The sequence below is a fragment of the Budorcas taxicolor genome, chromosome 10 (assembly GCF_023091745.1).
Source record: "Budorcas taxicolor isolate Tak-1 chromosome 10, Takin1.1, whole genome shotgun sequence".
Classification (NCBI taxonomy): domain Eukaryota; kingdom Metazoa; phylum Chordata; class Mammalia; order Artiodactyla; family Bovidae; genus Budorcas; species Budorcas taxicolor.
The window spans coordinates 98,909,007-98,934,280 of record NC_068919.1 but is presented as its reverse complement, the minus strand read 5'-3'; the positions used below and the strand labels follow the sequence as shown (position 1 = coordinate 98,934,280).

General features: G+C 51.9%; 1 protein-coding gene across 6 annotated transcripts in view; it reads left to right on the top strand.

The window, feature by feature from the left end:
- Positions 1-25,274, top strand: part of FOXN3 (forkhead box N3) — a 450,721-nt gene that overhangs the window by 413,830 nt on the left and 11,617 nt on the right. For 5 of the 6 annotated variants that reach the window (XM_052646565.1, XM_052646567.1, XM_052646566.1 and 2 more), the window contains 2 exons: positions 2,134-2,199; positions 13,711-13,816. In XM_052646565.1, coding sequence (XP_052502525.1) covers positions 2,134-2,199; positions 13,711-13,816 — 172 coding nt within the window. The remainder of the gene's footprint in view (positions 1-2,133; positions 2,200-13,710; positions 13,817-25,274) is intronic. The other variant, XM_052646570.1, reaches the window with a different exon arrangement.

The following is a 25,274-nucleotide window of genomic DNA, read 5'->3' as shown; positions in this document are numbered from 1 at the left end:
ACTCCAAGTGGGAGTGGCCAGGGGAGGTGGAGACCCTCCGGGCAGGCAAGCCCTGGGTTGCCTGCAACACTTGCCTTCTCGAACATGGCAAAGAACTTTTGCTTGCTGAGGGGAAACATGCATATTTCCTCAGTCCTGAGAAAGGAAAGGCCTTTTCCAAAAAGAGGAAGGCTCAGCCCGCGCCGTGACCTCCCGGGAGCTGCCTGCTGCCCATGGCTGGTGGAATCCCAGCAGTACCTCAGCACTGTGAGCCCTTTGTCTTGGTGGGGAGCTGAGAGGGCAGGCGCTGCAGCAACCCTAGCCGCAGTGAGTGTAGCTTTAAGTTTTTTGATTCATCGTTCAGCTTATATATGCATTTACATTTTAAGATCAAGGAGAATCGATGACTGTTTTAGGAATTTCACCCCAGGAGTTGTCAAATGAATTAATTTACCTGTTTCTCATAAAATGTACTTATCAAAATGAACTTGGCACCCCATTATGGAGCGTGAGTAATGGGCCTCCTGCAGGTGGAATAGAAAAAGGCTGCAGGGTCTAGTTCACTTCCCTTAGTTTTGTTTCTTTTCTTTTTTTTTTTCCTTTTTTGAGAGATTGTCTTTTGGAACCAGCATCATCCATATTATTAATCACCTGTGGGGCTTTATACTGTATCACATTACTTCCCTGAAATTAAACTGCTCCTATATAGTTATGAAAAATGTACTTTAAAAAAAAACGGTTAAAAAAAAAGGTCGTTTTCTAGCATAAAAACCCTAAATAAAGTGCCATGGGGCCATCAGCAATAAATTGAATTTTGGGGTGTATAACTTGTACGAGAACTGACACGTGAGGGGCCCCCACCGTCGTCCGTCGCTGGTGCAGGGGACACGGAGGTGGCGGTCTCCAGGGACAGGCTGTGGCCGTCGACTCCCCGTGTGTGCATGGGGCTTGGCAGCGCCTGTCTCGTGGCCTCCTGGCCCAGCCGGTGAGCTCCAGCCCGGGCAGCTGGGACGCCGCGCCGGGGCAGCTGCTTCTTTTAGCCTGGTCAGCAACCGTTCTTGGGGGTTGTTTACCGTTGCCATGGTGACTTTCATTTCCATAGCAGCAGCGCTGCTGTCTCTCAGAGGAAAACGAATTTAGTTATAAAAGGATAATATTTTTCTGTCTATATATAAGCAGCCATCTGTCAACCGGTGGATCAGAAAGGATTCAGAAACCTATTAAAACGGATAGCAATGCAGTGATGAGTTTTTTTTTTTTTTTTGGTCCCATATTAAAAGCAATAATAGATGTGGAAACAACTGTTGTATGTTCAACATCAAAACCGCGATTTTTTTCCCTATAGATTTGAAGTGTGTGTGCGTGTGTGTGTGTGTGTGTGTGTGTGTGTAAGGCCTTCACCACCTCCACCACTGCTGTGACAGCCTCATGAAATACAGTTTACATTCTGCTGACGAATGGGAGTGACCGAGTGTCTCATCTGTGCCTCGCTAGACGCAGGTGTGGCTGGTGCTTTCTCCTCTTGATGCCGTGAGCGTCCCCGCCCCGTTAGAGATTCCCGTGGCTGAACATTGTGTTGTCGCCCACTCTCCTGCCCCTCCACCCCAGGGGGACAGGCTGAGCGGGTACGGAGATCAGCAGCTCCTCAGGAGCACACGGCGCAAACGATGAAAGGAGCACCGTGCTGAGGAGCCCGCACTGCGCCCCTTAAATCTCCTTCTCGAGCAGCGTTCTTCCTTGCACATCCAGACGGGCAGGAAGTCACCTTGGGGAATGCTCCTCTAGTTTCTGCGTTCTTTATGGATTTCTTTCTTTTTGACGGTGTTGGGTGTTAGATGCAGCCCACAGGATCCCTCATTGCCCTGGCGACCTTCATTGTGACGAGAGGACTTCTTTCCATTGTAATAAATGGGCACTCAGGCTCACTTGCCCCACAGCGTGTGGAATCTTAGTTCCCCAACCAGGAAATCGAACCTTCATTCTCCTGCATTGGAAGGTGGATTCTCAACCACTGGGCCAACCGTGGAAGACCCAAGTTCCTGGATTTTTTTTCTTTTCCTCTGTTGTGTTCATAAACTGTAACTTGCGGGGGAAGGACACTCGCACACACCAGCCCCGTTGTAAATAATGTTGTTTATTGGTTGATTTTTCCAGATCCTGACATTGACGCTGCCACTGCCATGATGCTTTTGAATACTCCCCCTGAGATACAAGCAGGTTGTGAGTAGATGCTTCTATAGCCTACAGCACCACAGTTTGTGAACTTAACCTTCTTCTTTACATACCAGGCCGTAGGAAGAACTAACGCCCAAGCAGACCGCCCCCCCGCCCCCACCTTAGAGAACCACTTTGAATTACCGCAGTGCGTGATTCCATACATGTGCGTAGAGAGACGCCGCCACGCACGTGTGTGACTGAATGCGTAGGTGTGTTTCCAAGATGACAGAGTGCTAAGGTAATTTCAGGGCTTGAGACTCAGGGGCAGGGAAGGGAACCAGGAATGAGTCCCAGAGAACAGACCCTTTCTTCTTCAGGAGCTATTCCTGGGAGCTTGTCGTTTCTGCTAGAAGAGGCTGCAGGGGCCCGGTTCACAGTCGTGGGACTCAGCAGGACCCATTTGTAGACATGCCTGTCCCCTTGGGGACCTCATGAATAACAGGCTCCTGTCCTAGGGTGAGGAGAGGAAAACCTAGCAAGGTGGGTATGCAGGAGCTTGGAACAGCCTGCAGAGGGCAACACTGGGGTTCCCCCACCCCATGTCGTCCTGTGCACAAGGCCACACAGACAGAAGGGCAGGGTTGCTTCTGAGAAGCGGGCTCCCGGCTCCACCTCCCGTCGGCCCTCCAGCAAGGCCCAGCTGAAGACATACTTGCCTCCTGCCTGGAACTGCTCTTCATGCACCATCCGATGTCTTCTCCCCACCCCTGGAGCTAGCGTGTTTTTAGAATGGTCTCCTCCCCCAGTGATGACCAATGACGCAAACGCAGATGTCAGTCCCCTGTCCTCCCAGCGGCCACGTCCCTCTCCCGGCGGAAGCCTGTTGATCAGACAGCCAGCTCAGCCCCTGCGGCCCGTTCGGCCCGTTGGCAGGATAACGGTGTCACCGCCTGGCTGTGCGTGGACTCGTGCCGTGCCGCAGCCGACCCCCTCCGATGCCCACCTGCCTCGTTCTGAGTGCCACCCGGCCTGCTAAGCAAAGGGATCCCCACTTCGGGAGCTTGTGGCATCTCCCACAGGAGAACGTCTGTTCCTAAACCCTCCCCAGCTGTCTGATGTCGAGTTCTAGACCATCGCTCCTAGCCTGCCAGCAGCTTTAGGAAATTGGCTCCATCCTTCCTCCCCTGTCCCTTGGTTTAAAAGACCTAAGAGATGCAGCCAGGCGTTCTCAGGACAGTCATCTCTCTGCCGAAGGCTGTGGTTACTTGGTCCTGAAGGCACAGAATCCTCATTCTCTCTTTGCTGAGCTCAGCTTGCTGGCCGTTGAAATAAAGACTGCCCACACCTCCGAGAAGGAATCACCACTGCTAAGCAGACACAGAGCCAGTGCAGTCCTGTAACTGGCAGTTAACCTGTAATGTGGGTTTTAAAGGATGTTTGAAGTTACACGGAAGTGAAAAAAAAAAAAAAAAAACTCGGTTCTCAGATATCTCTTGCAGGAAGAGAGTAGGCCAGACTGTAGTCCAGTTATGTTCTGAAACAGTTTCTGAAATCAAGGTGGATAATTCATCACGGGGCAAGCGTACTGACTTGATCAGAGCTACATAAGGTTTGGGTACCTTCCTTCGTACCAGTCACTGCCCGCAGTGATCGTTGGTTTAAGGAAGTTATTTTGATGAACGGGAATAAAGGCGTTAAGCGAGGAAAGGCCAGGGGACTGGTCATCAGCGATCCTTGGCAGTTTTATAAAGGTCTATTATCCCTAGATTCTTGATCACAGATAGAAAAGGGTTGATCCTGATGAGTTAAGAAATTAATTGTTTTCAGTGTTCTCATGGCTAAATGAGCTGCTCCCCTCTCCCTTACTGTAACACGTGTTGTAACAATTTTTTTTCAGGGTGTCTGTAGTCTTATGTGTGTTGGGATGCTGAACTTGGTTTTCCGAGCTCCATGTTCACGTTGTGAAGCTGTGGAGTCACATAGGGCTTTCCCACCTCGCTCTGACTACTGTGAGAAGCCCAGCCACAGCCCTGGTGAGCCTGCCAGGAGCGGGCTCTAGCGTCCTGGTAGGAAGGGACTGGGCAACCCACAGAAGTCTGGAAGGAGACAGCAGAGAAGTCAGTTTAATGCCTGGGCATCAGCTTTGTATTCACCTTCCTGTCTGACCCCAAGCCTCATCAGATCCCCTGGAAATCCAGCTAGGGCATAGTCAGTGGGTGAGAAGCCCCTGAGATTGGAGCAGGGCCGTTGGAAGGGGGTGAGTGTACGTTGAGCGTCCGCTCCTGCACTTGGGGGCCCGAGGAACCCCCGTCAGCCTCCTAAGAAGCGCAGTCAGAGGCTTGTGTCCCGACGCCAGGACTCTCTACAGCAGCTCTTCTGTGCGTTGCTCCCCCTTTGCCTCCCGACCTGATGTTTCTTGTCTGGGATGAGAGGCAGGACCTCACCTCCCAAAGGGAGACCGTCCCGGACATACAGCGCAGAAGCCGCTATGCCCGACCCTGCCGGCTTTGCCCAAAGCCTGGAAACAGTGGGAGGTGACCCCTTAGTCACTTTGTCCACCTGATGCAAAGAGCTGACTCACTGGAAAAGACCCTGATGCTGGGAAAGACTGCGGCCGGGAGGAAAAGGGGACGACAGAGGAGGTTGGATGGCATCACTGACTCCATGGACATGAGTTTGGGTAAACTCTGGGAGTTGGTGATGGACAGGGAGGCCTGGAGTGCCGCAGTCCATGGGGTTGCAGGGAGTCAGACATGATTGAGTGACTGAACTGAACTGACCTGATCCCTTAGCCAAAAGACTCAAAGGCAGCAGACGCCGGGGCGCTGGTGGGGAATGGGCAGCCTGCCTCAGGGTGTGTGTGCACGCGTGTCGCCCAGGTTTGGGGTCCTGCCTGCCTGCTCCCCACGCAGGCCCGTGGCCGTCTGTTACCGCAGCCTCATCCTCGCGGGCTGCTGTCGACAGCCTCCCGTGTTCACTGCCTGGGCTGAGCAACGCCCCGTGTCAGTGGGGCCCCACCCCGTCCGTCTGCCCCTGGCGCTGCGCAGCAGGCAGAAGATGGCCTGGGCGGTTTAAGGTCTCGCCTTTGTCCTGGCCCTTCCGGAGGCCCCAGGCGGCAGCCGCTGAGGTCCTGCTCTCTCATCCTTCCTGCGGGCAGACTGGCCGCAGGCTGGGAGTCGGTTAGGTGCTAGCAAGGAGCCGTCTCCAGAAGGTGGCAGAACCCCCGTCAGGAGGAGGCCCGCCTCCTGCCCCGGGGGTGCCCACTGCACCTATGCCCCTTAGCTCCCTCCCTGGGGGGCCCCTCAGCCCCTCCCTGCACGCTGACGCTTCACTTCCGCGGGGCCGAGCTCATCAGAACCTCAGCCTGCAGCGTTGTCTCCCCCGCAGCCCCAGCGGGAACATTCTCTCTTTTTGGCTCGGTCCGCTCGCGGCGTGGGGAGCCTCCCGCAAGGCGTGCCACCACGTCTCAGGGGCTCTGCGGGGCACGGCTTGCGGAAAAACCCAGGCAGGACACCGCTGCCTCGCCGTCTCCTGAGCTTCCAGCCAAATCCGTCCGCAGCCCTCTCCCCTGCCAAAAAAAGAAGTATGGCTCTGTAGATTAATTCTTAACGTCTCGATTCTAGTTGAGGCATCCTAGGTGGCTCCAGTGATAAAGAGTCGGCCTGCAAAATGTAATCAGTATTATTTTACGGTGTTAATGAAATATTTTACGTCCTCTTCTTCATATTGAGTCTTTGAAATCCAGTGTGCTTAGAACATGGCTCGTCTGAATTCCACGTCTCACCCGCTCCAGAGTGGCCACACTCGTTCTGTCGGCTGGCGCAGGGGTAAAGAATCCATCTGCCAGTGCAGGCGGCAGAAGAGACTCATGCTTGGTCCCGGGCAGGAAGATCCCCCGGAGGAGGAAACAGCAACCCACGCCAGTGTTCTTGCCTGGGAAATCCCACTGACAGAGGAGCCTGGTGGGCTACAGTCCATGGGGTTGCGAAGAGTCAGCTCTGAGCCCGCACACACACTGCAAGTGCACACACACACACTCACACACACGCTCACACACACACACTCACACACTCACACTCACACTCACATCTGCTCTAGATTTCTGCTCCACTACGTGCCCTACAGTTCTCTGACAAGCCTTGTGAGTCACCTTTGACCCCAATAGAGGGATTGTTACTAAGTCAGAAGAAGTCTGAGCACCATTACTCATCTTCAGATGAAGGGAAAGTTGCTCAGTTGTGTCGGATTGTTTTTGACCCCGAGGAGTATGCAGTCCATGGACTGCTCCAGGCCAGAATATTGGAGAGAGTAGCCTTTCCCTTCGCCAGGGGATCTTCCCAACCCAGGGATCGAACCAAGGTCTCCTTCCTGCATTGCAGGCGGATTCTTTACCCACTGAGCTACCAGGGAAGCCCACTCATCTTCAAAGGCTGACGTCATGCCAGGTTGGAATGTTCCCAGAGAGAAGCTCTAGATAAACAGAACAACAGAATGGGGTGGGGGTGGGAGTGGGGGGGAAGGCGGAGGTCCTCAGCCCCCCGCCCCCAGAGCTGGAATGCTTGTAGAGGCACCAGGAAGCGGGCTCCCTCCTCTCAGCCCTCCCCGCATCCTGGCAAGGAAGCGGGCAGAAGGGCCAGTCCTAGGAAAGGGAAGGATTATCGAATCACCTGCTGCTCAGCTTATGGCCTCTGCTAGCTTAGCCCGGGCTGCTCTCCAACGCAGCAGTCGGAGCTCAGAGGTTAATTTTAGAAGCTGCGAAAATCAAGGAAACAGAACGTGGGGAGGGGAGCTGGGGAAGCCGGGGCGGGCAGAGCACGGAGGAAAGCTTCTCCTGTGCCTTCCACTGTTTTTATTTCGGGTTCTGGAAGTGATCACATTTGGATCACAGTGAACGGTGCTGCTTGATTTGATTCTCTGTGTGTGTGAGGGCTGCTTTCTTGATGGATAAAAGTTGAGGGTCAGTGTTTAACACAAAGTGCTGATGTCCTCAGCACCTTGTCCCAGGATTTGAGAGTCTCAGACAAACGTCTTCTCTCCTAGGAGAGCCGACTTAAAAAGCATTTTCTGCTGGGGGAGAGTTGATCCGCAATGCTAGACTCCGGCGCACAGCAAACTGGCTCAGTTGCACCGCAGATGTGTCTGTTCTTTTCCAAGTTCTTTTCCCTTGTAGGTTATTAGAATATTGAGCAGACTTCCATGTGAAGAGCTAAGTACTTAAGTGATGTAGCAGGAAAGGATGATGCTTGGGGGGGAGGGTGCTTTATCTTTTTCTTTTTTTAGTTGATTTAGTGAGAAGCCACAAATCTAAATATCCAGTTTCTTACGACCTCTTCTCTAGCTGGAGCCCAGGTTTAATTTCAGCAGGTTGGGTAGGCGCCCTGGGTTTACGTGTGTTGATACACATCGGGGAAAACACAGAGGAAATAGAAGGGAAGGAGATGTGCTGAGAATCGAAGGGCCAGGGGCACTGACCCCGTCTCCAGATCCAGACTCAAAAAGTCATGGCGCGGGGACTTGGGAATGCCTTTCTCAGCCGTGTTAGGCCGGCCGGGATTCATCTCTCAGAAGCCACATTCTAGACACCTGGGTGTGGGGACAGAAGGGAGAAAAGGGTGGGAGCAGTTACGAGTCACCAGCTGCGTGGGCAGAGAGGGGCACGTCCACCCCCCCGTGAGGAGCTGCCTGCAGCAGCGCTGGGAAGCCGGGCTTGGCGGGGGCAGCGTCCTGCAGCAGCTCCTGTGAGAGTGCGCACCGGGGTCCGAGGGAGAGCCTCAAGTGCACGCCAGCGGGGTCAGCAGGTTCCAGAACCTGCCCGGGGAAGGCCTTCTCGTGCTGCAGGGAAACCGTCCGTGAGAGTCTCTGTGAAGTGCATTCACCAGGAAGATGTCTTCGCGGGTGAGTGCAGAGCTCGTGAAGTGAAAGTCGCTCAGTTGTATCCGACTCTTTGCGACCCCATGGACAATACAGTCCGTGGAATTCTCCAGGCCAGAACACTGGAGTGGGTAGCCTATCCCTTCTCCAGGAGATCTTCCCAACCCGGGAATCGAACCAGGGTCTCCTACATTGCAGGCAGATTCTTTACCAGCTGAGCCACAAGGGAAGCCCAGGAATACTGGAGTGGGTACCCTTTCCCTTCTCCAGCAGATCTCCCCAAGAATTGAGCTGGGGTCTCCCGCATTGCAGGTGGATTCTTTCCCGGCTGAGCCAGCAGGGAAGCAGAGTTAGGGAGAGCTACCAAAAGCCTGATAGACTGAGACTCTCTGCGTGTCCTGACCCCGGTAAATCCTGTGCCTGAGAGATGATGAGTGAGAGGGCGCCGGTGAGGGGAGGTGCGATGGCGGAGGGTGAACCCGGTGACCTTGGTGACGGTGAGCCTCCGGAGTGGGCCAGCCGCTGGGCTAGCAGCTCCTGTGTTTTGTCTTGTTTTATCTTCAAAACGATGCTCTGAGGTACTCTCACGCCTCCTTTATAGGCGAGCAAACAGGCACAGAAGGGTAAGGCACTTGCCCAGAGCCACTGGGCTGGTGGTGGGGCAAGACTTTGGACAGAGGCCGTGTGGCCCCAAGTGTGTACTCGTGACCACTCCTTCCCTGGAGCTTAATGAGACAGGGAGTTGAGCGAGCGTGTCCAGTAGCTGCCTTGGTGAAGGCTGACCTCCTCTCTCCGTCTCCTTGACGCCAGGTGAGCCGCTGGTGATCGGAGGCTCCAGCCACTCGGGCAGAGGGCTCCGGGTACAGGCGGGGCTGCGTCTCCTCTATGGCCGGATGACTGCAGGGCTGTGCCAGGCCGGGGTCGTGTGCCCGGGGCTCCCTAGTCTTCTGTGCCGGGCCGGGGGCGTGTGCCCGGGGCTTCCTAGTCTTTGCCGCAGGACTGTAGGTGCTCTGGGTGTTTCGCCACGGGAGTGACTCTGAAGTGATTTGCACACGGGGAACGGAAGTGCCGTGAGCCCAGTGGCTGCTCTTCCGGCTGAGCGTGTGACCCGGACAGTGGCCAGGGGCTTCCGACCCCATCCAGCTTTGTCTCATCCTGTTCTCGCGGGCCGCTGCAGGGCGCCTCTGGGGGTGCTGAGCACATGGGTGATGCTGAGATTGAAGACTGGCATCTCTTTTCAGAACAGCCGTGCCTTTATTCAGTTAAACCTCTAAATACTCCGAGAGGTCAATACTGGGACCTCTTCTTACTTAAGGAGCGCGTCAGGAGACACAGGCAGTAAAGGACGCTGACGGGACACAGAGGCAGGTCGTGCGACCCCAGAGTCTGGCTCTCAGCCGCCAGGCTAGAGACCACCTCCCTGCTCACAGCCCTTCACTGGTTTTCCCGGTATCCATAGTGAAAGTGAAGGATTAGTTGCTCAGTCGTGTCCGACTCTTTGCGACCCCATCCATGGACTGTAGCCCACCGGGCTCCTCTGTCCATGGGGTTCTCCAGGCAAGAATACCAGAGGGGGTCGCCATTCTCTTCTCCAGGGACTCTTCCCAACCCAGGGATCGAAGCCGGGTCTCCTGTATTGCAGGCGAATTCTCTACTGTCTGAGCCACCAGGAGTGAAGTGTAAAGATGCATCTCATTCCTGCTAGGGTGATATGCTTTGTCAAAATTACTTTTTAGTTCTTACGCACATTATGCTTTTCATCACTTCCAGACCTGGTGTGTGCCTTTGAATACTAACGTCCCCAGCACTTCCTGCAGGAAGGCCTCCCAGATGGCCTTTGTTTGGGGTTAGCTGTCCCCATCCTGCATGCCCGTAGGCCCGCTGGCCTAGCGCTTGCTGTAGTACATTTTCATTGCCTCTTCGCTTCTCTGCCTGTCCCCCCTAGCTGGGGGGACCCTGTGTCCTCTTCATCTAATGTGTGGACAGGTACTTGGTAATTCAATCCATTAACTGATACAGCCTGTACATGAGACTGTAATCATTCTTACTGATGAGAATTACAACTGTGGTATAGACTTTGAATATTTAAGTTGTTTGGGGGAGTACTATTCCATCAGGTTTGCTTGATGTTCTAGATGAGATCCCTAGTGACTGACACATTAAATACTGACCATTTTGAAGAGATACTGCACAGCAAAATAATTGGAAAAAACCCTTTCCCACAATCCCCAAAGCAGAGGGACAAACCAAAAATAATCTCCACCTGAAGCATCCGTCTGTGAACACCAGAGTCCTCCTGGTTTACACATATGTCTGTCCTCTGGAATTACTGGGATTTTCCCTCCGGTGTTTTCTTCCAGAAGTTTTGTAACTTTAGTCCTTACATTTAGCTCCATGATGCATCCCTCATTAGTTTCCCTGTTTGGTATGAGGTCAGGACCAAGGTTCATTTCTGTCTCATTGTTCTAACCCTTCTTCCCCCCATTGTCTGCGTATTTGTCAAAAATCAGTTGGCCACATACACGTGAGTCTCTTTCTTGGATTCTCTTTCATTCCATGGATCTATAGGTCGGCACTTGCATGTATACCACGCTGTCTTGTAGCTTTATATGAAGCTGTTTGGTAATTTGGGCAGATTTAAATTCCAGACACTCTGCTAGAGTCCAGAGAACTCATCAGCTAAGCACACCATGATAATTAGTTGCAATGTCATATCCTAACAGGTTTCATGCTTTTAAGGTGCCTGGTGAGTCCCCCACCTCAGATGACCTAATATCTGAAATCAGGCTGATTGTTAAGTGACAGGTAGAAGCCCCTGGTCTCGTTCAGCCTGCCTGCGTGATTAAATATGGGAGCAGACGAGGGTCCTCGAGCCCGAGCTGCGCTAGTGGTGACGACTTCAGGCACCACTCTCCGTTTGTCTCTTATCCCACCTTTTGCACAGCCTAGTAACGGGCACCTTACACGGACCTGGATGAGACGTGGCAGAGGATACGAGCAGGAGCTCCCCAGGGAATCAGTCTACAACTTTATCCCACGTTCCAGAGCAGACGTTCGTCCACCGTGAAAGACCCGACTTGAGGTTTAGCGCATTTACATCAGTCTGCTCTTAGAGACCTGAAATTACAGGAGTTAAAAAGTATGCACTTTCTGGGAAGCCTACTTGTTCCACACAGATAATATCGGCTTTAAAAACTTAATGTCCAGGGACTTCCTTGGTGGCCCACTGTTTAAGACTTTGCCTTCCAATGCAGTGGGTGCGGGTTAGACCCCTCTTTGGGAGCTAAGATCCCTCATGTCTGGCAGCTGAAACAACCAAAAATGTTTAAAATAGTCCACATCAAAAAAAAAAATCTATAAAAAGATTTATTGCCTTTTAAAAAACTTAATATTTAGAGTGGTTTTCGTTTTTGAAGGTATGATTTCGTAGACTCTTTTTGGTTAGGTCTGTGTTTGAGAAAAGCACGATCTGTCCACCCTGCCCTTGGGTGAGTCTGGGCCAAGGGCTGGGGACTCAAGGGTGCTAGAGACGGAAAGGGTCTTCGAGAACACTGTTCAGAGAAGGAAAAGGAGATTCCATGAGCTCCCACAAAGTCCCACCAGAAGAACAGGTTAAAGCCCAGGTGTACGAGCCCTCTGTCAGAGTGTTCCCACGGGAGGCAGGCCTGGCCCCCTAGACAGACACGTGGAGGCGTGCCGATGGCGCTGGAAGAGCGTTAGCGTGAGCCGGAAGAAACCGCTGTTCGGGGGGCCAGAGAAGGTCGCCTCTCGGGAGTTGCTTCTGGCCCCCCTGTTGTGTAACAGCTCAGATCCGAGTGAGGCCACTGTGAGTTCCGCGCGGCACGGGCAGCGTCTGGTGGCCCCTGACGAGGAGGTCGGCTCGGGAGTGACGCGGGGCCGAGCGCGCCTAGCAGCCCACGGCTGACGAGCGCGCCCGGGGCGTCTGCTCAGAGGGGGCTCCGGGGCAGGGCCGCCGCGGGGCCCGAGCTTCGGAGCCGGCGCCGCCGCCGACCGCCCTGCCCGCCGCGCCGAGACGCGCGCGGGGACGCTCGCGGGCTGCTGGGAGCGCCGAGGCGCCGCGGAGCTTGCGAAGTCGGCTCCGCTGTTCTGGCTGGTTTGGGGTTTCCCCCTTCCTGGATTGCGGACTCTTCGAAAGATACTCCCAGCTCTGACTGTGGCCGGAGGAGCGTGAGGAAAACGATTTGTCTGCTCAAGATGGCGTCGGGTTCTTGAGACCGAAAGGGTCTGCCTAGAGAGAAAAGCTTGTATGTAATAAATGCAGGAAGTAATATTTGCAGCCCACTTGTCTTTTTTAACCAAGGCATCAATAATAAGCTATTGGTTCGACTTGACTGACTAAATCTCTCTCTTGAGGTGTGGTATCTTTCTCTCCTTCTGTCTTGCTCTCCTGGTATTCTTTTTGTATCTGTCACCGGGTGTGTGTGTGTGTGTGTGTGTGTGTCTGTGTGTGTGTGTGTGTCTGTGTGTGTGTGTGTCTGTGTGTGTGTCCGTGTGTGTGTGTCTGTGTGTGTCTGTCTGTGTGTGTGTGTCTGTGTCTGTGTGTCTCTGTCTGTGTCTGTGTCTGTGTATGTGTGTCTGTGTGTGTGTCTGTGTGTCTGTGTCTGTGTGTGTGTCTGTGTGTGTGTGTCTGTGTGTGTGTGTGTCTGTGTGTCTGTGTGTCTGTGTCTGTGTGTGTGTCTGTGTGTGTGTGTCTGTGTGTGTGTGTCTGTGTGTGTCTGTCTGTGTCTGTGTGTGTCTGTGTGTGTGTCTGTGTCTGTGTGTGTGTGTCTGTGTGTCTGTGTGTGTGTCTGTGTCTGTGTGTGTGTGTCTGTGTGTGTGTGTCTGTGTGTGTGTCTGTGTGTGTGTGTCTGTGTGTGTGTGTGTCTGTGTGTGTGTGTCTGTGTGTCTGTGTGTGTGTCTGTGTCTGTGTGTGTCTGTCTGTGTCTGTGTGTGTCTGTGTGTGTGTCTGTGTCTGTGTGTGTGTGTCTGTGTGTCTGTGTGTGTGTCTGTGTCTGTGTGTGTGTGTCTGTGTGTCTGTGTGTGTGTGTCTGTGTGTGTGTGTCTGTGTGTGTGTCTGTGTGTCTGTGTCTGTGTGTGTGTCTGTGTGTGTGTGTCTGTGTGTGTGTGTCTGTGTGTGTCTGTCTGTGTCTGTGTGTGTCTGTGTGTGTGTCTGTGTCTGTGTGTGTGTGTGTCTGTGTGTGTGTCTGTGTCTGTGTGTGTGTGTCTGTGTGTGTGTGTCTGTGTCTGTGTGTGTGTGTGTCTGTGTGTGTGTGTGTCTGTGTGTGTCCGTGTGTGTGTGTGTCTGTGTGTCTGTGTCTGTCTGTGTGTGTGTGTCTGTGTGTGTCTGTGTGTGTGTCTGTGTGTGTATCTGTGTGTGTGTGTGTGTCTGTGTCTGTGTGTGTGTGTGTCTGTGTCTGTGTGTCTGTGTCTGTGTGTGTGTGTCTGTGTGTGTGTCTGTGTCTGTGTGTGTCTGTGTGTCTGTGTCTGTCTCTGTGTGTGTGTGTGTGTCTGTGTGTGTGTGTCTGTGTGTCTCTGTGTGTGTCTGTGTCTGTGTATGTGTGTCTGTCTGCTTGCTCTCTGTACCTGTATCTCTTCTTTCTCTCCCTGTCTCCCTCTCTCTCTCTCTGGTGTATCCAGAATTTCTGACTCGGAACAGAAGTCTCCGCAGCGGGACTCACGTGTGGTGTCTCTTTGCTTTTCCAGTTCCTCCAGGAGTGATACAGAACGGAACGCGGGTTCTGAGCCGAGGCCTGTTCCCCGGGGTCCGGCCGTTGCCAGTCACGCCCATTGGGATGACAGCGGCTGTGAGGTAAGGGGCCCTGCCGGGCAAAGCCCCCCTGAGCAGCGGGAAGGGCGCTGTGCGTCCCACGGGGCCACCTGGGGGCTGGGGAAGACCAGCCTCTGTGTGGTCAGGGCGGAAATAGCTTGGGTGTCTGAAGGTGTTAAAGGAGCTCCCGAGGACCCAGTCCAGGTGCCGGCTTCTCCTTCTCAGGCTGTCAAATTACCCTGGTCTCTTTGCAGATGCGATGAAGCAGAAAGGCAGTGAAGCTGCTCTGTTCTGAGGTGGGGTCACGTGAGCAGAAGGAAATGGTGGGCAGGGCAGGCATTAGATTCTGGGCTAACTGGTCAACCTCCAGACCCAGCCCTGTCACTTGGGCATGTCTGACCTCTGTGGGTTAGCTCCCTCATCCATGAAGCTCCTCTGCCTCCTGGGAAGGCTCACAATGAAACGTGCAAAATGGCAGGTGTGAAAAGTGCTCCGGTGAGTGGTCTGTAAATACCAGGTGGCACCAGCCCCCCACTCCCAATAATCAGCTCAGCTGCCGAACCTCGTGGACTCTTCCTTGGGAAGTTTCTTTCCTCCACCCTTCTCAGCTCCTCTGCCAGCCCCAGAGGAGGACCCATCGCTTGCCCGGGAGGGAGTGCCTCCCCCCTGCCCACCCCCACCCTCCCAACAGTCGTCACCAGGCTGGTTTCCTAAAACGTGCCTCCCCAGCTGTTTGCAGAAGCGTCCCCGTCGACTCCCGCCTCACCCTGACTCCCCGCTGGCGCTCCCATCTCCTCCAGCCAGATTTGTTTTCCAGACGATGCAGGGTTGGCCCATCTTGTTTCCTCTGTGCAGACTCCCTCCGCCTCCACCTGGAGAGCAGCACCTCCTTCTCGGCCCGTCACGAAAATGGTCCTTTCCCCAGGCTTTTCTGAACAGTCCTCTGAGTCAGCCTCAGAGTAGTTCTCTTTTCTTGGCACGAGTAATCCCATGCTTTGGGCGTGACCCTTCGGTGAGTGGCGCTGTGTGTGTCCCGCTCTGTCCTCTGTGGTTTGCTTGCTGAGGACCAGGGCTGGGTCTCACTCGCTTGGCTGAGGCCTCATCGCACGCTCAGTGTTGGGCCCCGATTGCTTGTCAGAAGAGACCTGCCTTGCTGGGCTGTGTCCCTTCACGACACTGCACCCCAGCTTCTTTCCAGCACTTCTGGATCAAGTTCACACTTAAAGGCCATTTTGCTTTCATACTGTTTCATGTTCCAAAGGAAACCATCCCCGGAAATCTGTTAACTGGGGCATGAGGGAACTGCAGGCTCAGGCTCTGTGATGGGCATCGACCACGTGGAGATTTTCCGCTCACTCATGGTTTTATTTTGTCTTTTGGCTGCGTGTGCGGGATCTTAGTTCTCTGGCCAGGGACCCAACACACTTCCCCTGCGTTGGAAGCTCAGAGTCTTAACCCCTGGACCACCAGGGAAATCCCTCCCTTGTGCCTTTTAACCCTCCCAGCAAACCAACTGCTTTTGCCAGAGTTGTTCAGACGCTAAATGATGTTTGACTCTTTGCAACCCCATGGACTACAGCATGCCAGGCCTCCCTGTCCATCACCAACTCCCAGAGTTTACTCAAACTCATGTCCATCGAGTTGGTGATGCCATCCAGCCATCTCATCCTCTGTCATCCCCTTCTCTTCCTGCCTTCAATCTTTCCCAGCATTAGGGTCTTTTCCAATGAATCAGCTCTTCACATCAGGTGGCCAAGGTATTGGAGCTTTAGCATCAGTCCTTCCAGTGAATAAGTAAGTAAGTAAGTGTCAGCCACTCAATCGTGCCCAACTCTTTGCAACCCCATGGACTGTAGCCCACCGGGCTCCTCTGTCCATCAGACTTTCCAGGCAAGGATACTGGAGTGGGTTGCCATTTCCTTCTCCAGGGGGTCTTCCCAACCCGGAGATCAAACCCAGGTCTCCTGCACTGCAGACAGACAGATTCTTTACTGACTGAGCTACAAGGGAAGCCGTGAATAGTCAGGGTTGATTTCCTTTAGGAAGGACTGATTGGATTTCCTTGCCGTCCTGTCTTCAGGGCAGATGCTGGTATCGGGAACCTACTAAGGAGGGAAGTTGGTAGGAGTTAGAACAGTAATTGTGTGATAAAGCCAGTTATCATTTCTGCTAACCAGACCTGATGTCACTTTCCAGAAGTGTGGAAAGGTTCTTTTTCCTGTGCTTCTCCCATATCTTTCTTAGATATCTTGAGATCAGTAATTTACGACCTTCAGTTCATGAGTGGTAAGCCTCTTCCTTCGAGCCAAAATAGCTATGCCTTGGCCTCACACTGTGAGAGAGACATACTCTGTCTCCTGTTTGTTCTTAAAATCACTTCTGCCTAACCTCCTCATGTGCCTTTCTGGTTGGGAAGGCCGCAGACTCTTCTCACACGCCGTAAAGATCTCCTTCCATGTGCAGACACTAAGCGTAGACTTCAGTTTACTGTCCTCAGCGTGTTTTCAGTGCCTTTTTAAGCAAACGGAGTTCCCCCTGTGACTCCAGCCATTCCCTGGGAGAAGGGAAGAGCCAGGCAGAGGGAAAGGAGGCCTAAGACAGACCTGGCTTTCAGCAGGAGCTGCCTCCTCGTTTTATTAGCCTCACGACATATGTGATTGCTGACTTTTGGTGATTAGTACCCTCTAGAGGTATTATTTAAAATATTAGTTTTTTTAACTGGTTCTATTTCGGTTAGAAGGTAACAGAGCACTGTTGTGGTTGTTCACTTGCTAAGTCGTGTCTGACTCTTTGTGATTCCCATGGACTGCGGCCCACCAGGCCTCCATTTCCCTCACCATCTCCTGGAATTCGCCCAAGTTCATGTCCATTGAGTTGGTGATGTTATCGGTAGCACTGCAGCAAGACGATGATAACTTATTTGTGGTCGAAGAGTCGCTCCTCAGCCGTCCCAGCCAACACCTCACTTAGGCTCCTGCCGCAGCAAAAGGCCACAGGCAGGTTCCGGGGCCAGACGTGTGTGTCTGTCAGGTCCAGCTGGGAGAGAGGAGCCACGCTAGGGGCTCGAACAGGGAGACTTCAAAATAAAGAATCGTTAGCCAGGTTGAGAGTTATTAGCCAGGCGGCTGGAAGAGAACTCGGAGTGTTAAGGAGGGAACGAATAACTGCAGTCCGGTGAGGTCTGAATGTTGCCCCTCGAGGCTGGGTCTCAGAGCTCCCAGGAGCGGCCGGGGCTGGGATCCAGGCCTCTTAGGAGGAGTCTCTGAGCTCAGAGGAGGGACCGGTGGAAGGCCCAGCGAGGTCTCTAGGGAGAAGGCTCCTACTGGTGCACACGCCTCTCTGGGCACAGGAAGAGGTGGGGCCTGCAGGCACTGGAGGAATCACAGACTCGGTTCCGTGGCTTCTGTAGGGTTGACTACTGCTTCAGCGGAGAGAGGCGTGGCTGGGGGGGTTGCAGAAATGGGGCACAGGGGAGGGGTCACAGCCCTTCCCCCACCCCACCCAAGACTCAGGAGGGCAGAGCCAGGTGGGCTTGGACAGGTGGCCTGGCACGGAGTGCTGCAGGCAGCCTGGGGCCCGGGCCCTGCAGCTCTGCATGCCCGTCCTCTCTAGAAGCACACAGCCCAGAGCAGCGAGCTTCCCCGGAGGTCCGAGCAGAATCCTCTCGGTAAAACGTACAGCCGCAGTGTGTAGAGACAAGCTCCATTTGCACAAACAGAAAACCACGGTGTGTTAGCCATTATCCCAATACCAGCTTTGCACTTTCCGCCTCAGTTTTAAGAGACTTCAGGGAGAGGAAGGCTCCAGAAGGTCAGGGACCCTCGCTTATAATACCTTTTCCTTCCTTATGGCCTAAGTGCCTGGCAAATAGGTGGCACGACACCTTCAGGAAAAATGAACATAAACATGACCATGTGGGTATTTGCAGGAGGCTGTGTAAAGCCCACTGAGGACTGTTCAGTAGGGAGGGAAAATCCTGTTTTGCGCTTTCAGGTTCATTGTAATTGAAATTTCTTTTTCTTTTTTAATTTGGCCATGTGTCAGCTGAACCTAGATTCAGCTGAGGTTAAAGGGCAAACAGCCCAGCAGAGACGAGAACCACAGCAGGCGTCCTCTGCCAGACCACGTGGCGGTGACCAGGGGTCCCTGAGGGGCTCCCGCCGCCCCATCCGCTCAGCGGGGGCTGGCAGGAGGGCCAGGGGTCATTAGCACCCCCTGGAGACCTGTTTGCTACCCTGCTTTGTGTGACAGGTTTTCTGTGCGAGTCTAAGCAACTTCTCAAGTGAAAATATTTGTCTTTCGGGGATGTGTTGGGTTTTGTTTTTTTTTTTTCCCCTCTGCTGAGTGCCAAAGGCCACGTTTGTTTGTCTTAACTCTGAAACCATTATTGACGTAGGTGAAGTGTTACTTTTATTAGCCGATCACTACACAGCTTGTATTTGCTGGGTTCCTTTGCATGTAATTATGATGTGAAATCTCCTTGTAAGAGTATCTGTCAATAGTGTAATTGACTTTACCGTGTTGACTTTTTACTCAATAACCTCAGGGATCGGCCCATCCTTAGACATCGGAAACCCACTTATTTTTAAATTTGCCTAGGCGGGGAGTCCTTGAGACACATTATCCTCAAAGAAACTGGTCCCACTTCTCCAAGTTTTATGCGTGTGTCTTCTGCTGCCTCTCCAGTGAAATCCCTTGCAGAGAATACCTTTGAATGGGAGAGTTATAGCCCCAGAAGAACTGTTTCTGGATCTCTTGGGAAACGAAGCATAAGATATCCTCCATTCGTGAACTTCTCAACTGCAGGCCACAGCAGCTCCGCTCGGCCTGGGCCACCTTGTGTGCACGGCTTAGGACTCTCTGACCCTAAGTGACCTCTCAGGTGCCCAGGAACTGAGAATGTCAAGGCCTGACCCTGAGTGACCTCTCAGGTGCCAAGGAACTGTGAACGTCGAGGCCTGACCCTGAGTGACCTCTCAGGTGCCAAGGAACTGTGAACGTCGAGGCCTGACCCTGAGTGGCCTCTCAGGTGCCAAGGAACTGAGAGCGTCGAGGCCTGACCCTGAGTGGCCTCTCAGGTGCCAAGGAACTGAGAGCGTCGAGGCCTGACCCTGAGTGGCCTCTCAGGTGCCAAGGAACTGAGAGCGTCGAGGCCTGACCCTGAGTGGCCTCTCAGGTGCCAAGGAACTGAGAGCGTCGAGGCCTGACCCTGAGTGGCCTCTCAGGTGCCAAGGAACTGAGAGCGTCGAGGCCTGACCCTGAGTGGCCTCTCAGGTGCCAAGGAACTGAGAGCGTCGAGGCCTGACCCTGAGTGGCCTCTCAGGTGCCAAGGAACTGAGAGCGTCGAGGCCTGACCCTGAGTGGCCTCTCAGGTGCCAAGGAACTGAGAGCGTCGAGGCCTGACCCTGAGTGGCCTCTCAGGTGCCAAGGAACTGAGAGCGTCGAGGCCTGACCCTGAGTGGCCTCTCAGGTGCCAAGGAACTGAGAGCGTCAAGGCCTGACCCTGAGTGGCCTCTCAGGTGCCAAGGAACTGAGAGCGTCAAGGCCTGCCAGAGGGCTGAGCGAGAGCTGGTGGGCGCGCCCTCCTTCATGTGCCGGGCCGTGCTGTGCTCGCTCAGCTCCAGCTCTTTACGACCCCAGGGGCTGAAGCCCACAGGGCTCCTCTGTCCGTGGGATTTTCCAGGCCAAAGTTCTGGAGTGGGTAGCCATTTCCTCCTCCAGAGGATCTTCCCCGCCTCGGGATTGAACCCACGTCTCCTGCATCACAGGCAGATTCTTTACTGCTGAGCCATCGGAGAAGCCTTTCATATGTCAAGAGAGCTCAGAAATTGCACACGTGAACTTGGGAACCAGGTTTCCTGGGTCCATAGCCTGTAACTATGGGGCCTTGGGCCAGGCTTCTCAGAAGAAAACCAGCACCTCCCTTAGGGGTTACTGGGATTAATACACAGTTACATACCTGGCACAGAGAAAACAGTACACAAGTGTTCAATAAATACATGATTAACAAGCACACCTGCTCATAAATGGGAAAGGGCTTTTCTCCAAAGGTACACAAAGGGTACATAGGACACGCAATCAGCACACAGAAAAATGCTCAGCATCACTAATCGCTAGGGAAATGCAGATCAAGACTACAGTGAGACAGTGCTTCACCCTCCTTAGGATGGCACTAGCAAGAAAACAGAAAGTAGTAAGTGTTGACAAGTTATGGCAAAATTGGAACCCTTGAGCACAGTCGGTGGGAGCGTAAGGTGGTGCAGCCACTGTGGAAAAGAGTATGGCAGGTCCCTTGGGCTGCAGGGAGATCAACCCGTCCATACTAAAGGAGGCCAGCCCTGGGTGTTCATTGGAAGGACTGATGCTGAAGCTGAAGCTCCAATACTCTGGCCACCTGACGCGAAGAGCTGACTCATTTGAAAAGACCCTGATGCTGGGAGGGATTGGGGGCAGGAGGAGAAGGGGACGACAGAGGATGAGATGGTTGGATGGCATCACCGACTCAATGGACATGAGTTTGAGTAAACCTCGGGAGTTGGGGATGGACATGGAGGCCTGGCGTGCTGCAGTCCACGGGGTCACAAAGAGTCGGGCACGACTGAGCATCTGAACTGAACTGGAGACCTGTAAGCAACCCAGGCGTCCATCAGTAGATGAGCAAACAAGCAAGATGTGAAGTGTGTACACACGGTAGAATATTCAGCCTTGAGCAGAAGGAAGTTCTGATCCACGCTGCAGTACGGGTGCACCTTGAGGACATTTAAGTGAGACAAGCTACTCGTAAAAAGACAAATACTGTATGACCCCACTTAAATGAACAGTCCTGTTTATGGAGACGGAGCATAGAATGGTGGTTGCCAGTGACTGTGCAGAGAGGGAATGGGGATCATTGTTTACTGGGGACGAGTCACAATTTTACAGGATGAAGGGTTCTAGAGATGGATGGTGGGACGTCAGCATGTTATGTGTATTTAATACCACTAAGCCGTGTGCTTAACAAAGGTTTAGTTTTGTTTTTGGTAAGTTTTTTTTTAATGTTTGTGTATTTTATTACAATTGTTTAAAGCGTAAAAGAAAATGAAATGTGTGGAGAGCTTTATGATTCATCTACCTGCCCCCTACGCACCTTCCCAGATCTCCTCTCTGAGCGCCTGAAGCTCAGTCCCAAACCCCAGGAAAGGCTTAGATTGAGTTTGCGGGCCACCTTCAGGGCAGTGCACACTTGTGGCAAAGCCCAGGTTTTAAGGAGTCGTGACAGTGATCTAAACCATGTGTTAGTCGCTCAGTCGTGTCCGACTCGTTGTGACCCATGGACTGTAGCCCACCAGGCTCCTCTGTCCATGGGATTTTCCAGGCAAGAATACTGAAGTGGATAGCCATTCCCTTCTCCAGGGGGTATTCCCGACCCACGGATTAAACCTGGGTCTCCCATACTACAGGCAGATTCTGTACCGTCTGAGCCAGCAGGGAGGCCCCAGTCTAAACCATAGCATGTTATAAAATTACAAGAAAGTTTCATTTGATCACCACCTTAGGCTGCTGAATATTTTTTGGAGCTTTAAGGACCTCACGTGAAAATGCAGTACCCCTGAAACAGGAAGCAAGTCAGGAATTAATGGTTCTATTGTCATGAAGAATTAATGGTTCTATTGTCATGAAGAATTAATGGTTCTGTTGTTGGAGAAGGCAATGGCACCCCAGTCCAGTACTCTTGCTGGAAAATCCCATGGACGGAGGAGCTTGGAAGGTTGCAGTCCATGGGGTCGCTAAGAGTCAAACACAACTGAGCAACTTCACTTTCACGCATTGGAGAAGGAAATGGCAACCCACTCCAGTGCTCTTGCCTGGAGGATCCCAGGGACGGGGGAGCCTGATGGGCTGCCGTCTATGGGGCCGCACAGAGTCGGACAGGACTGAAGCGACGTAGCAGCAGCAGCATTGTCATACGAAGCATTAATACTTAAGGTCCTGTCAAAATAAAGTCACCAGGAAAATGCATCTGTCCGCTTCAGATCTGCTCCTGGCCACTGCCTTTGTCTTTCCCTTGGAGGACACGTTTGTCACAGGAGTTCAGGCAGCCTGCAACCTTCAGTTTGAAGATAGGGTGGGGCCCGGTGATATCACTGGAAGGAAAGTTTGCCACTGATCTGTTTTTTGTTTTAATTTAAAAACCAAGTACCTGTCAGCTTTCATCTTTGGAGACCATGGTCTTTGAAGGCAGTTCTGAAACTCCGTCTCAGGTTATGCTTTGTGGTGGGAAGGAGAGGAGGAAGTGGTAAAGGGGCAGGGGGAAACAACGCCAGGGGGTGAAGGACGCGCGTGAGCTCCCTCTGGGCCCCCAGCTCCGCTTCTGTCTCCACTTGTGGCTCTCCTGGTCCAGAAATCGCAACAGTGACCAGCAAATTCACTGTGTGATGTTTGAGCCACGCTCTGCGGCTGCTCCTCGTGTTTCAAACCGGTGGCATTGGTTAAGGCCTTTGAAAGTCCTGGCAGCTTTTCCTACTGTATGTAAAAAGTCCTGTGCACTCCTGATGGTGCTGGATGCAAAATGATTCGTGGAGGAGAGTTCCAGGCTCGTTCCTGTAGTGATCTGTGATCACATAGAACGGTATATGATCGCAGAACGCAGATAAGGAGTCGTAGCTGTCTCAGTCTTCTAAGGGGACCCCTTGCAGCTCACGGGAGGAAACCGTGCCCCTTCCTGCCCCCAACGTGGAGACGACCACCGAGGCGGAACTCCTGGCATTGTAGAACCCATGTGCTTCCCAGGAAGGGCTACACAGCAGGAGGAGGCGTCAGAGGCCCCCGCAGCTGCTAAAGATAACCACAATCCCAAATTCTGTATGTACTGTTCCTGGGCTTTTAGAAGTGTTTTTGATATCCATAAGGAACACATTTAATTTTGCTTGATGTGAATTTTATCTATTAATATCTGGAATGGTACTTTATATCTTCTTTTCTGACTTGCTCCTTGCCCTCTTTATTCATCACAGAGTTTATTTGGTTTGCTTCATGCAGTTGTAACTGATGGTGTTTTCGTGCCTATAGAACATTCCACTGTGTGGCTGTGCCAGTTTTTTTTGTTTTTTTTTTAAGGTATTTGAAGTGTTTGTCGTTACTTGCTTTTACGGAGTTGCCATGGGGATTCCTGTCCATGCCTCCAGTTTCACCTAAGATGCATGTTTCGGTGTGGGAGTTTTGGGTTTGTACAGGGCTAATGTGCTCAGGTTGCCTTCTGAAGTGCTGGTATCCCTGTACACGCCTCCCAGTGGAGCATGGTGCTTCCCCCTCCTCGGCGTCTTCACTGACACATGGAGTCGGCATCCTGCGCAATTTCAGCCGGTCTGGCGGCTATGCAGCAGTATCTTGCAGGGTTTCAGTTTCCGTTTCCCTTCTTACTGCAGAGGTTGCACCAATCTCCATTTGTTTAACTGGCGGCTTGAATATGCTCTTTATGGACTGCCTGCTCAGCAGTTCATTCCTCTTTCTATCAGCTTGTTTTCTTTTCTTCTTATCTTTGTAGGACTTCTTTGTATATTCTGGGTAATAACCCTTTATTGACTATCTTGTTGTTGAGTCACTCTTTGCGACCCCGTGGACTGCAGCATGCCAGGCTTCCCTGTCCTTCACTATCTCCCGGAGTTTGTTCAAACTCATGTCCATCAAGTCAGTGACGCCATCCAGCCGTCTCATCCTCTGTCGTCCCGTTCTCCTCCTGCCTTCAGTCTTTCCCAGCATCAGGGTCTTTTCCAGTGAGTCGGCTCTTCGCATCAGGTGGTCAAAGTATTGGAGTTTCAGCTTCAGCATCAGTCTTCCCAGTGAATATTCAGGACTGATTTCCATTAGGAGGGACTGGTTGGATCTCTCCAGAGTCTTCTCCAGCGCTAAAATTGGAAAGTACTACAACACATCAGTTCTTCGGCTCTCAGCCTTGTCCAGCTCTCACATCTGTACACGGCTGTACGAACCTTTGTTAGCAAAGTGACGTCCCTCCTTGGTAATACGCTGTTATTGACCGCATGTGCTGCTAATAACTTTTCTAAGTTTGTGGATGGTCATTTCACTGTCCATAGTAATGTCTTCTGATGAACGGAAGCTCTCAGTTTTCATGCGCAGTAATCACTTTGTAATGAAATCTAGTGTCTTTAAAAAGTCCCTACTCTGAGATTATATGGTTTCCTGTAGTTTTTTTTCTAAAAGATTTAAAAAAATTTTTTTCTATATTATTTAAATACTATAATCCATCTGGAGTTAATTATTTGTATATTGATTTTTTTCAGGCAACCTTGCTAAATAAACTGACTTAGTAAATTTACTAATCTATCTATAGATTCCTCTGTGTATAAAATCAGATAAATAACAGTGAGGATTTTTCTTATATCCTGTCCTGTTTTTCCCGCCCTATTAGAGTTAGAGCCTCTGAGTAAAGGTAATGATAACAGACGTCTTTACGTTGTTTCATCCCTTCTTACATCTGTTATCTGGCTGCGTCCGACCTTAGCTGAGGCACACAGGCTCTCTAGGTGTGGCTCCAGAGCGTGCAGGCTCAGTGATTGCCGTGCGGGGGCTCGGTTGCTCCATGGCTCGTGGCATCCAAGTTCCCTGACCGAGGACAGAGCCCACATCTGCCGCGCTGCAGGAGGGACTCTTAATTCCTGAACCGCCACCAAAGCCCCCGTGTTGTTTCTTATCTTAAAGAGTGCTGTGTTATTGAAGAACAACCGATGGACTGTTTGTTATCGGCCTTTTAGGAAATATACCTTATCGTTACAAAAATATTTCTTCTATATTTGGCTTGCAATGGTAGTTTATCGTAAATGATTCTGAATTTCATCCAAGAAATGTTTACATCATTTAGCAGAACTGTAAATTTTTTTCTCATTGTTTTACATGGTGGTGAGTTACATGATAAATTCCTAATTTTAAATAAAACCTACATTTCTAATGTACTGGTGATACATTTTTTACGTATCGCCAGCGTTGGAGAATCCCAGGGACAGGGGAGCCTGGTGGGCTGCCGTCTGTGGGGTCACACAGAGTCGGACACGACTGAAGTGACTTAGCAGCAGCAGCAGCCGCTTTGGCACACCAGCATCTCCTCCGTGAATCTTTGCATATCTGCCTATATCCATGTTTCTCTGGTGCTACCTTTATCTAGGTTTAGTCAGGGTTACATTATTCTCACATAAGGCATTAGAGAGTATTCGCGCTTAGATTCCCTGAGTTTAGGTGAGATTGAAGTTAACCTGTTGCTTGACGTTTGGTGGAACTTACTTACAAAACACTGCAGAGCTGGTGTTTTATTTGTGGGATGATTTTTAACTACTGAGTGAATTTCTTTAATTCTTATGGTATAACTTCTTTTTCATTTCTTTTTAAATTCATTTGGGTAACTGTAGGGATGTGTCTATATCACCTGCTTTCAAAAATGTGGCATAAAGTTATTTATAATATCTGTCATCTTTTCAATGTCTTTCGCAGTTGCATCCCTTTAATTTCT